The sequence below is a fragment of the Scyliorhinus canicula genome, chromosome 13 (genome assembly GCF_902713615.1).
Source record: "Scyliorhinus canicula chromosome 13, sScyCan1.1, whole genome shotgun sequence".
Lineage (NCBI taxonomy): Eukaryota > Metazoa > Chordata > Chondrichthyes > Carcharhiniformes > Scyliorhinidae > Scyliorhinus > Scyliorhinus canicula.
The window spans coordinates 132173318-132186203 of record NC_052158.1 but is presented as its reverse complement, the minus strand read 5'-3'; the positions used below and the strand labels follow the sequence as shown (position 1 = coordinate 132186203).

Genomic DNA, 12886 nt, shown 5'->3' with positions numbered 1-12886 from the left:
TCCACCAGCTCCATCCATGACAAACAGACAACACCAAGAAAAATTACATTTTCTGAACGCTTAAATTCAAATTCAATGATTTGACCTTGGATCTCCCAGTTGGGGGTCTAAACTCTCTTAATTATAAGGTTACTCAACAGAACTCACAATACCGCTTAGCTCTTTTGAAGATTTGCTCCATTAGTGCTCCCGGATCACTCAATGGGTTCTTCATGATCATCTGCAGTCTTTTAAAGTAATCTCCAGTTTTCTGTTACACCAGTATTCAGAAACATTTAAAAAAAAATCAGTGAGCACATTTCATTCAGAATTCACTGATACAGTTCATCAATCTACGGCAGACACTGACTGCCTGCTTACTCGTTTGATAAGAATACAACTTGAAATAAGGGAAGCTGAAATTTGGTGCTTTTTAAAAAAGTAAAGCTTAACTTTTCATCATCTTTTGATCTGCTCTTCTGGATTTGCATACACCTTGCACATAATATCGCTAATCTAATAACAACTAACCTCCAGATTTCTGCCAAAACACTATTGTTTTCTAAAAGGCTGTTGAAGAAGTGAAACAGTTTCAGCAGTGGTGTCTTGCTGTCTAATTATCGCTCACCAGAAGGTGCGGCACGTTTTTAGTGTCTTCTCCAAGCAGCTAACCTGCCTTTTGGAGTTTGCAGCACAGGCTTGTTATATGATAAATCACTGGTAGAAATTAATTCAAACCATCAAGGATACCAGACTGACCAGATACCAACCTCTCAACAATAATATAGAAACACCACATTGAAAATACTATTCTTTGAATAAGCTCAAAAAAGGAACATTAATCACAACTCCCACATAGAGGGACACATAATGACATTGATCCAGTAATAAATAGTATAAGGCGAATCAAGTTTTTACTGGTAATAATCCATTACACGGCAGGTTCCTGATCTTAGTTTTGCCAACAGATGTAAGATAAGGGTATGAGTTTTGGAATTAAATTTAAGGTGAATATAAGTCAAGCTGCTCTTGCACGCTTAGCAGTGGCTTGATACAGAGTAACATGGCGGACGGCACGGTGGCGCAGTGGATAGCACTGCTGCCTCACGGCACTGAGGACCCGGGTTCAATCACGGCCCCGGGTCACTGTCCGTGTGGAGTTTGCACATACTCCCCGTGTCTGCGTGAGTCTCACCCCCACAACCCAAAGATGTGCAGGCTAGGTGGATTGGCCACGCTACATTGCCCCTTAATTTAAGAGTAACACTGAGAAAGATTCAGTCAGGAGGGGCAGTGAACAAAAGATCCATGTGAATTGTCCTACATTGGATGGATAGGAGAACTAAAGAGCATTACACATTAATTTGCATGGCTAGGTAGTTGTATTCCTTGTTATAATATTACCACATTGTGTAAGCAGTCACAACTTACTTGAATACCAGTTAGTGCAATAAACAATCGGAGAATGTCGTTGGTGCCCTCAAAGATACGGAATATGCGCAGATCTCGCATCACTCTCTCTATACCTGTTTCCTATAGAATGGCAAAGAAGTAAAAATATGTATGTAGCACAAACAGACATGCTGGGTACAAGCATATACATGTATTCTATTTGTATCTGTAGATTTCAACTCTTAGATATTTTTTATCTAATAGTGTGTCGTACCGAAAGACAAGAATAGGTAATTCTGCAAATAACCATCATTGTTACCTCCTATTCGCCCCCTACAGTAGCTTCATAAAACTTCTACAGTTCCCTCATGAAAGTAGGAAATTCATGCATCGTACAGTATTGTTGTACATTGTAGTCAGCACATACATTTAGGTCACACAGTATCCAGAACCACTATATAAACCCCTACAGTACCTGCATATATCCCATTCCTCCTAGGATCTGAATACATTCATCAGTCACATACCAAGCAGCCTCCTGGAGAGAAAATGAAAAGAATGGACTTGATATCTGGACAGAAAAGTTTTCATTGATCATTTATTTTCAATATGTGATTTAACTCTTCAAATATTTCATTCAAAATGATAATTTCTTGCTGTGATATCTGCCAGAGCTTCTCTCAATAATTTCATCAGGGTTTGCACTCACCTAGTGTAAGGGTATTGGAGATGAACTGGACAAATAGCACAGTGGGTCCTAAATGAGATATGCAAAGCCAATCACAGGTTGGTAAGTTCAAACACCATCGGTACTCTCCCTGACCGAAGTCTCATTTCCCAAAGGGCTCCTAGATATTGCCAAAGCTACACATAATTCATGTTTTATCTTTAAAAAGAGGAAACCTTATTTGATATACAAAGAGGTCTATCTTAAACAATTACAATTTTATTGTAAATATTCTATGATCTGTATATGCAACATTTGTGTCAAATGTCAGGCAATCTTCTCCCACAAGACAGAATCTAACTTAACATTCAGTGGCATTATCATTGTTGAATCATGCATTACCATCATGCTGGGGTTACCACTGACCAGAAACTGAAGTGGGCAAGCCATGTAAATATTGTAGCTACAAGACAGCTCAGAAGCTGGGAATTCTCTGGTAACTCATCTCCTGACTCTTGAATATGTATTAGCCATCAGATGGCTAATACAGGCATATGATGGAATACTCAGGCATATGATGGAATACTCTCCCCTTGCCTGGATAAGTGCAGCTCCAACAACACTCAAGAGCTAAACGTCATCCAGGACAAAGCAGCCCGCTTGATCGGCACTCCATCCACCAATTTTAGCATTCACTCCATCCACCACTGGTGCACAGTGGCAGCAGCTGTACACATATACAAGGTGCAGGAATCAACCAAGGTTCCTTCAACTGACTGATGCACCATCGATTGCACGCGAGGCGAGTGATTTACCAATGTCAGGCTTTAATTAACTAGAACACAGCCTGGCGATCGTCTACAGTGGAAAGGGACGATCGTCAGGCTTCTGAGCATTTATACCTCGTTGATAGAGGCGTGGTTAACTCAGCCTCTCGGCCAATCGGTCGAGAGGCACATGACCGACCAGGGCCAATGGTAAGCCGACGTTCTGGCCCAATGGCAGATGAGTATGCAGATCATATCATCACATTCACCCCTTACGGAGAAGGAAGGCGGGGGGGGGGGGGGGGGGGGGGGGGGGGGGGGGGGGTGTGAACGAGACCCGGGGTGGGGGGGGGGGAAGAACTGATGATATGAGTAGCCGTCGGGAGAATAATTTTCTCTCCGTACCCTTGTCGAATTTGGGGGCTTGCCACTGGCCCAGACATAACAATATTTACAAAAGGAAGTCCATGGGACCGTAGAACTCTAGAAGGATTCGATCAGTCGTTTGGTGGTCCTTGACGTCCTGGCCGAGCGCCGTAGTGGAGGAGGTGTCGTCGGATCGGCTGATGGTCCTGCTGATGTCCTGGAGTCCGGGAGCGATAGACCTCGAGTAGTCTCCGTCACCTGAGCTGGCCGCGGAGACGCCATGGATGAGGGATGGGGAAGCTGAGTGGGGTGCTGGGGTGAAAAAGGGGAGGGGGGGTCTGTGGTGGGGGGGGGCTGCACGGCGGCGGGTGCCAGGTCCCGGAGGGAGACCGTGTCCTGCTGACCGTCAGGGTACTCCACATACGCGTACTGCGGGTTAGCGTGGAGTAACTGGACATGCTCCACCAACGGGTCGGACTTGTGCACCCGCACATGCTTCCGGAGCAAGATGGGCCCGGGGGTGACCAGACACGTCGGGAGAGGGGATCCGGAGGACGACTTCCTGGAGAAAACAAGAAGACGTTCATGAGGTGTCTGATTAGTAGCAGTACAGAGCAGTGAGCGGATAGAGTGCAGCGCATCGGGGAGCACCTCTTGCCATCGGGAAATAGGGAGATTTCTAGACCGGAGGGCCAGTAGTATGGTCTTCCAGATGGTACCATTCTCCCGCTCGACCTGTCCGTTACCCCGAGGGTTATAGCTGGTCGTCCTGCTAGAGGCGATGCCCCTGTCAAGCAGGAATTGACGCAGCTCGTCGCTCATAAATGAGGACCCCCGGTCGCTGTGAATGTACTCGGGGTAGCCAAACAGCGAGAAGATGGAGAGTAGGGCCTTAATGACGGTTGATGTGGTCATGTCGGGACAGGGAATGGCAAAGGGGAAGCGGGAGTGTTCGTCGACAACCGCCAGGAAGTAAATGTTGCGGTTGTTAGAGGGAAGGGGCCCCTTGAAGTCAATGCTGAGACGTTCAAAGGGGCGGGATGCTTTGATCAGGTGTGCGCGCTCGGGGCGGTAGAAGTGCGGTTTGCACTCGGCGCAGATGTGGCAGTCACGGGTTACTGTCCTGACTTCCTCGATAGAGTAGGGCAGGTTGCGGGCCTTAATGAAGTGGTATAGGCGGGTCACCCCTGGATGGCAGAGGTCCGCGTGGAGGGAGCGGAGGCGGTCTATCTGCACGCTGGCGCAGGTACCGCGGGACAGGGCATCAGGAGGCTCATTGAGCTTCCCAGGACGATACAAGATATCATAGTTGTACGTGGACAACTCGATCCGCCACCGTAAAATCTTGTCATTTTTGATCTTGCCCCTTTGTGCATTATCAAACATGAAGGCTACTGACCGTTGGTCTGTGAGGAGGGTAAACCTCCTGCCGGCCAAATAGTGCCTCCAATGTCGCACGGCTTCGACTATGGCCTGGGCTTCCTTTTCCACAGCGGGGTGGCGGAGTTCGGAAGCCTGGAGGGTTCTGGAGAAGAAGGCCACGGGTCTGCCCGCTTGGTTCAGGGTGGCCGCCAGAGCTACTTCAGATGCGTCGCTCTCGACCTGGAAGGGGAGGGCCTCGTCGATGGCGCGCATCGTGGCCTTTGCGATGTCCGCTTTGATGCGGCTAAAGGCCTGACAGGCCTCCGTCGACGGTGGGAAGGTCGTGGTTTGCATGAGGGGACGGGCCTTGTCCGCGTAGTTGGGAACCCATTGGGTGTAGTATGCGAAAAACCCCAGGCAGCGTTTGAGAGATTTGGGGGTATTGGGGAGAGGGAGTTCCATCAGGGGGCGCATGCGTTCGGGGTCGGGGCCTATCACTCCGTTACGCACTACATAGCCGAGGATGGCTAGGCGGTCGGTGCTGAACACGCATTTATCCTTATTGTACGTGAGGTTAAGGAGTTTTGCGGTTTGGAGGAATTTCTGGAGGTTGGCGTCATGGTCCTGCTGGTCGTGGCCGCAGATGGTGACATTATCAAGGTACGGGAAGGTAGCCCGTAATCCGTACTTGTCGACCATTCGGTCCATCTCCCTTTGGAAGACCGAGACCCCATTCGTGACGCCAAACGGAACCCTAAGGAAGTGGTAGAGGCGCCCGTCAGCCTCGAACGCGGTGTACAGTCGGTCACTCGCGCGGATGGGGAGCTGGTGGTAAGCGGACTTAAGGTCCACAGTTGAGAAGACCTTGTATCTCGCGATCTCGTTTACCATGGTAGAGATACGGGGGAGAGGATACGCGTCCAGTTGCGTAAACCGATTGATGGTTTGGCTATAATCGATGACCATCCGGTTTTTCTCCCCCGTCCGGACCACCAGCACTTGGGCTCGCCAGGGACTGTTGCTGGCCTCGATGACCCCTTCCGTCAGCAACCTCTGGACCTCGGACCTGATGAAGGATCGGTCCTGGGCGCTGTACCGTCTGCTCCGTGTGGCGACGGGTTTGCAATCGGGGGTGAGGTTAGCAAACAGGGAGGGAGGGTCTACTTTGAGGGACGCGAGGCTGCAGACAGTGAGGGGGGGTATAGGGCCGCCGAATTGAAAAGTCAAGCTCTGCAGGTTGCACTGGAAGTCCAGTCCTAGGAGTGCCGGTGCGCAAAGGTCAGGGAGGACAAGGAATTTATAATTTTTAAAAACCTTCCCTTGGACCGTGAGGTCCGCGATGCAGCACCCGGTGATGTGGACGGAGTGCGAACCTGAGGCTAAACCGATTTTGCGTGTTACGGGATGGACAGGGAGCGCGCAGCGTCTTACCGTGTCAGGGTGAACGAAGCTTTCCGTGCTCCCGGAGTCCAGCAGGCAGTCCGTCTTGTGGCCGTTGAGGTGGATCAGCGTAGTCGTTTTGGCGAGCGTGCGTGGATGAGACTGGTCGAGTTGAACGGCCGCGAGCCGTGGAGAAAATCCGTCGTCGCTGTCCGATTCCATGCTGGAGGGACCTTGCATGGCAGATGTGGAAGTCGGTGGCCAGGATCCATATGTGGGGTGAACGGCCGCGAGCCGTGGAGAAAATCCGTCGTCGCTGTCCGATTCCATGCTGGAGGGACCTTGCGTGGCAGATGTGGAAGCCGGTGGCCAGGATCCCCAGGTGACGTCTGTTCCCCAAGATGGCGGCGCCCAGGACCCGCACTTGGGGTCGGGGCCCCAAGATGGCGGCGCCCAGGACCCGCACGTGGGGTCGGCACCCCAAGATGGCGGCGCCCAGGAAGCCCTCGTGGCCGCTGGAGGCGGAGCTAGCGTTGCCGGCGCTGTGAGCGGAGAGGCGCGCAGGCCGGCTCCAGGAGGTGAGTAACAAGCATCAGCTGTGGGGATGCACAAGCCGGCTCCAGGACGCCGGCTAGGTGCATCAGCTGTGGGGATGCACAAGCCGGCTCCAGGACGCCGGCTAGGTGCATCAGCTGTGGGGATGCGGAAGCCGGCTCCAGGACGCCGGCTAGGTGCATCAGCTGTGGGGATGCACAAGCCGGCTCCAGGACGCCGGCTAGGTGCATCAGCTGTGGGGATGCGGAGGCCGGCTCCAGGACGCCGGCTAGGTGCATCAGCTGTGGGGATGCGGAAGCCGGCTCCAGGACGCCGGCTAGGTGCATCAGCTGTGGGAGGAGGTAAGGCGCGCGGGCCGGGTGCGGGGGGCCGGGGGCGGGGGGAGCCGAGTCGCGCTGCGGGCAGGCAGGGACCGGGGGGGCCCGGAGAGGCGAGCCGGTCGGGCGCCGGGGCCCGGGGGTGGGGGTGGGGGGAGCCGGGGTCCGGGAGCGGGGGAAGCAGGGCCGCTGCGGGCAGGCAGGGACCAGGGGGGCCTGGAGAGGCGAGCCGGTCGGGCGCCGGGGCCCGGGGGCGGGGGGGAGAAACGTGCGTGGCGGGCAGGCAGAGGCCTGGAGGGGCCGGGGAGGTGCGCATGTCGGCCGGCGGGGCGCGAGTCGGGAGCGGCTGGAGGGGCCCTGGGGGAGAGAGAGAGGCACACAGGCCGTTCGCAGAGGCCTGGGGGAGGGGGGGAGAGTGCTGTGCAGCTTCCAGAAGCGCTGCAGCCAGCGATTTGGCCTGACAGACCGTGGAGTAGTGGCCCTTCTTCCCGCAGCTCTTACAGAGGGCGGAGCGGGCTGGGCAGCGCGAGCGAGGGTGCTTAGCGTACCCACAAAAGTAGCAGCGGGGCCCCGCGGATTTATCGGGGCGCCCCGCGGCACAAGCCTGAGGGAGGCCGGGAGCGGTGGGTAGCTGGTGGGAAGCGTGCCAGGAGGCGGCCTGGCCAGGGTCATAGGTGCGAGCGCTTAGATCTGCGACCTCCAGGGAGGCGGAGAGAGTCAGTGTCTCCGTTAAACTGAGTTCGTCTCTTTCCAGCATCCGCTGGCGGATCACGGGAGACAGCATCCCAGCCACGTAAGCGTCTCTGACGAGTAGCTCCATGTGCTCTGTAGCGGACACCGCTTCACAGGCGCAACCTCTCCCCAGGGCACAGAGGGCCCGGGCGTATTGGTCTAGAGACTCACCGGGGACCTGCTTTCTGGTGGCCAGCAGATGTCGAGCGAATACCCTGTTGATCGGTTTGAGGAATTGTCCTTTTAGCTTCCGTATAGCGTCATCATAATCTGTTTCGTCTTCGATTATTGAGTAAGCATCAATACCCACGCTGGAGTGGAGGACGTGCAGCTTCTGTGCCCCGGTGGGGGGGGGTGGTTGTAGATGCCAGGAACCCTTCGAGGCAAGTCAGCCAGAGTTTGAAAAGTTCTGTAGAGTTCGGAGTTTGCGGGCTGATGCGGAGGCATTCGGGCTTGATGCGGAACTCCATCTTCAAAGTTGTAGTTAATTAAATTGATGCACCATCGATTGCACGCGAGGCGAGTGATTTACCAATGTCAGGCTTTAATTAACTAGAACACAGCCTGGCGATCGTCTACAGTGGAAAGGGACGATCGTCAGGCTTCTGAGCATTTATACCTCGTTGATAGAGGCGTGGTTAACTCAGCCTCTCGGCCAATCGGTCGAGAGGCACATGACCGACCAGGGCCAATGGTAAGCCGACGTTCTGGCCCAATGGCAGACGAGTATGCAGATCATATCATCACACTGACCCTTCCAATCTCCACCATCTAAGGCTATAGACACATGGGAACACCACCACCTGGAAGTTCCCCTTCAAGTCACACACCATTCTGACTTAGAAATATATCATTGTTCCTTCACTGTCACTGGATCAAAATCCTTGAATTCCCTTTCTAATAGGAAATGGGTGTATCTGCGCCAGATGGGCTGCAGTGCTTGAAGAAGGTGGCTAAGCAGCACCTTCTCAAGGGCAGTTAGGGATGGGCAACAACTGCTGGTCTAGACAGTGATGGTTCCAATCCATGAAAGAATAATAACAAACAAAACTGGAAATTTCTCATGATAAAGCTTGCCGTTTTTTCATGGTATCTGGATGTTACTGACAATGCCAGTATTTATTGCCTTTCCCTAATTACCCTTGAGAAAGTGGTGGTGAGTCATCATCTTGAATATTCCAGTACTTGGTGCAGGTACATCCAGAGCGCTGTTTCGAAATGAGTTTGGAAATGAGCAAGATTTGATTGAGAGACAGTGCCAAATCATGGTCGGAATTTGCTGAGCCTACGCTCAGAGATCGCGATCGGCGCGGGGGCGGAGAATGGACGTTGACGGCAAAAACCGGCGCGACACCGCTCCTGCGATTCTTCGGTCACCAAAAAATTGCCGAGAATTGCGCACGCGCGTGGTCTACTCGTCACGGGTAGGGACCATTGACAGAGGCCCCCACGCCGATTCTCCGCCGAAAACTGGCCGAGTTCCCGACGGTGTGGTTCTAACCACGTTTTGCCTGTCGGGAACGGCCTGTGGCGGCTGCGGAGTCAGTCCGCGGCTGCCCTGGTGGGGGGGGATCCTTCATCGGGGAGGGGGGGGGTCCTCACGGATGGCCACGTTAGCAATTGGGGGCCACCGATCCACAGGAGCGCGCGATCTCGGGGAGGCCTATATTTCCAGGGCCAGTCCGCGGCGTGAGTCCGCCATGTCGCACAGGGAGGCTGCCGTAGGCCACCGCCGTGCGCGTGCGTGGACTCCCGACCAGAAGTGCAGGCTCCCGTATCGTCAGCCAGAGCTGCAAGGAGTACTTCGGGGCCCTGCTAACCGCCTTCAGGCAGGAGAATCACTCTGGACTTTCTTCCGTAAAGTCCAGAGAGAAACAACCACGTTTTGACGCTGGAGTGGAGACATAGCCCCATTATTGGAGAATCCCGCCCCCTCTTTCTTGTTTACATTTTATTCTTCCCTTTGTTTTCTCAGGTAAAATATCACCCCACTCATTGTGAGGTTGGATTCGAGTCCTGCTCTTTAACTGACTACCAGGAGGCATCTTTGCCTTCTTCTCAGTCCCTTTGAAGAAATTCCTGGTTCAAGCTCAACACCCTTCCCCAGCGGTGTAACTGAGCTCAGGAACTCACTCTGCAGCAAATGGAAAACACAAATCACTACTCTGCCATCATTATGTGCTCTGGCATGGTTGTCTTTATCAAAGATTCATTTTAGTACATTCTAGAATGTAGCTTCAGGATGGACCAAGCAAATAAAAAAGTTTTGTAACAAAGGAATATAGGTAATAAGAATTGCAACAAGACACCATCAAAACAGCACTTCCTTATGCCAATACTCACTGAAGCAAAGACTTTGCTAATTGCAGCTTCAATCTGGAATTCACTTGCGCCTGCATCCATATTTCCACTGACCATATAAGCCATCGACTGCAGAAATACACATGAGCTTCAGTAAGGAAAGTATTATGTCATGAATTACTTCACAGTTAGACCTTTTACTTATGAAAGCTTATAATGGAATTGTGCATTTAGTATAGACTCTTTACTCTTGTCAAGCCCAAAAAGAAATACTTAAACCTTTTAAAAATCAAATTAGTTTTGGGCAACACGGTGGCGCAGTGGTTAGCACTGCTGCCTCAAAGCGCCGCGGTCCCAGGTTCGATCCTGGGCCGGGTCACTATCTGTGTGGAGTTTGCACATTCCCCCCGTGTTTGCGTGGGTTTCACCACCACAACCCAAAGAAGTGCAGGGTAGATGGACTGGCCACGCTAAATTGGAAAAGATGAATTGAGTACTCAAAATTTATTAAAAAGAAAAACAAATTAGTTCAGTGGGATGAATCTCCTCTGGAATTCTGTACAAATGGAGAAAAAATCACAAGGGCCAAATTGCACCTGACAGTTAAGCCATGCCACCTGACACCCAAGTTTGCTAAGATTCTTTGCGGCTTTATGTGGCAAGGCGTTACGGCGATCACAATTGTAAATTGCAACTCCTCTACTGCAATAGTATTCTTGATTGAAATGCACCTTTTACATTTATTCTGAATGAAAATGTTTGCAGTGCGCACCATACTTTGATAAAACAACTGACTGCTGATGCACAACAACCAAAAAGTGGCAACTTCTGAAATGATCAGGGAGTTGATAGGTAACTTAATTGATCTGGAAAGGGAAGTAGATGGAACCTATTTCACAGATAAGTTGTGACATTCTTCACATTACTCCCAACATGTCACACAGTTGTGAGAGGGTAAATAAATCATAGGCTAAATAAGATGCATCTGAGACTTTTGTAGAAATAATATAGATTATAGGGTGGGTCTTGCCAATCAAACTTGCTAACTCGCTTTGAAGGTGTGTGTAATAACTCCACCAAGGTAAGGCTATAAAAAAACTCAGGTTTATTCTCGGAACAAAAAGAAGCCGATGCCATGACGTCCAAAGCTTGCCTCCCAGCTCGGGACCATCAGGAATACCGGAGCGGGTCTGGATTACAGGTTTTAAAGTCACTCCAGTTGGTCCCCATTGGGTGAGATTCTGCCATCTTCCCAACAATGCGAGATTACCACCCCAACTCCATAGGGAGAGATGTCACATGTCATTATGAGCTCCTTCTTAGAATAATGATGAGCCAATACATTAAATGATAATAGCTGCCATTTTACTTTCTCAAAGGCCTCTTCCTGTTGCACCTGCCAAAACCATTTCTGGTATTTCTTCAACAGCAGAGAGGTCAGGTTTCGGATGAATTTCCCACAATAAGTGACCAGTCCAAGGAAGGATTTCAATTCCCTGGTATTTCGTGGGATAGGGGCTTCCTTAATAACTTTGACCTTGTCCTGAACGGGGTGAAGATCTTTCTTGCCCACTTGGTATCTTAAATAGGTTACCCTGCTCACTTGGAAGACACACTTTTCTCGTTTAAGATGTACCCCTGTGTTCAAAAACTGCCATAAGACCATAAGACCACGGGGACATAGCTTTAAATTGAGGGATGATAGATATAGGACAGATGTCAGAGGCAGTTTCTTTACTCAGAGAGTAGTAGGGGTGTGGAACGCCCTGCCTGCAACAGTAGTAGACTCGCCAACTTTAAGGGCATTTAAGTGGTCACTGGATAGACATATGGATGAAAATGGAATAGTGTAGGTCAGATAGGCTTCAGATGGTTTCACAGGTCGGCGCAACATCGAGGGCCGAAGGGCCCGTACTGCGCTGTAGTGTTCTATGTTCTATGTTCTATGTTCTAAGACCTCATCCAAATTTGCTAGGTGCTCTTGCTCTGTAGTCACTGTCATCAAAATGTCATCGAGGTACACCGCCACCTAGGGCAATCCTTGGAACTTTTCCATAACTCACTGAAATAGGGCACATGCTGATGAGACTTCAAACGGCAGGCCTGTGTACTCATACAGGCCCTATGTGTGTTGAGGTGATGTATTTACGGGATATTTCATCTAGTTTGAGCTGGAGGTAGGCGAGGCTCATATCTAATTTTCTGATGGTCTGGCCACCTATTAGTTTGGAATATATGTCCTCTATGCATGGAATGGGGTACCTGTCCAGTTTCGAGAGCCTGTTGACTGTGACTTTGCAATTTGCAATTCCCGCAAAAGACGGACATATTTGTCAGGTTTGAAGACAGTAACAACGGGTGTGGCCCACTCCGTGAATTGCACGGGTCTTATTATTCCAAGGTTTTCCATTCAAGTTCAACTCCTACTTTCTAGGATAGGACTGGTCATGCTCTTAAGTATTTTGGTATAGCCTTGGGATCAACATAGATTCTGTCTCTGCCTCCTTTTATTTTTCCAAGGCCCTCCTGGAAGACTTCAGGGTATTTACCGATAATTTCATAGAGTCCTCCAGCACCCAATCTAAACATTTCCAGCCAATCTAGTCTTATCCACTGGAGTCAATATGTCCATGAAACTTGGTCCAGGTCCTTGCATGACAATGAGTGCAAGTCGGGCTGACTGTTGTCTGTAGGTCATCAGGATTGTCATGGTTCCCATAATTCGTAAAGGTTCCCCTATGTCAACGGTAATCTAGTTCTGGTACCCCATAAACTTAAAGGTAGGACGACGGTCCAGAGGCAATTAAATGTCTGTTTTCCAATGACAATAACAGCAGCCTTGTGTCCACCTCCATCTCTAATGGGGAACCGTTCATGAGTAGCCTTATCATTATTGGGGAGATCATAGTTGTGATCTTGCAATGGGACATAGAACATACAGTGCAGAAGGAGGCCATTCGGCCCATCGAGTCTGCACCAGCCCTTGGAAAGAACACCCATCTAAGGCCACATCTCCACCCAACCCCGTAACCCCACCTAACCTTTTTGGTCACTAAGGGCAATTTATC

The 12886-nt window shown here is 50.8% G+C and overlaps 1 protein-coding gene across 3 annotated transcripts in view; it reads right to left on the bottom strand.

The window, feature by feature from the left end:
• LOC119976430 (very long-chain specific acyl-CoA dehydrogenase, mitochondrial-like) overlaps positions 1–12886 on the bottom strand; it is a 135645-nt gene that overhangs the window by 16458 nt on the left and 106301 nt on the right. For all 3 annotated transcript variants that reach the window (XM_038816961.1, XM_038816962.1, XM_038816963.1), the window contains exons 11-14: positions 9861–9947; positions 1847–1909; positions 1411–1512; positions 153–250 (exon numbers count right to left, since the gene is read on the bottom strand). In XM_038816961.1, the coding sequence (XP_038672889.1) occupies positions 153–250; positions 1411–1512; positions 1847–1909; positions 9861–9947 (350 nt within the window). The remainder of the gene's footprint in view (positions 1–152; positions 251–1410; positions 1513–1846; positions 1910–9860; positions 9948–12886) is intronic.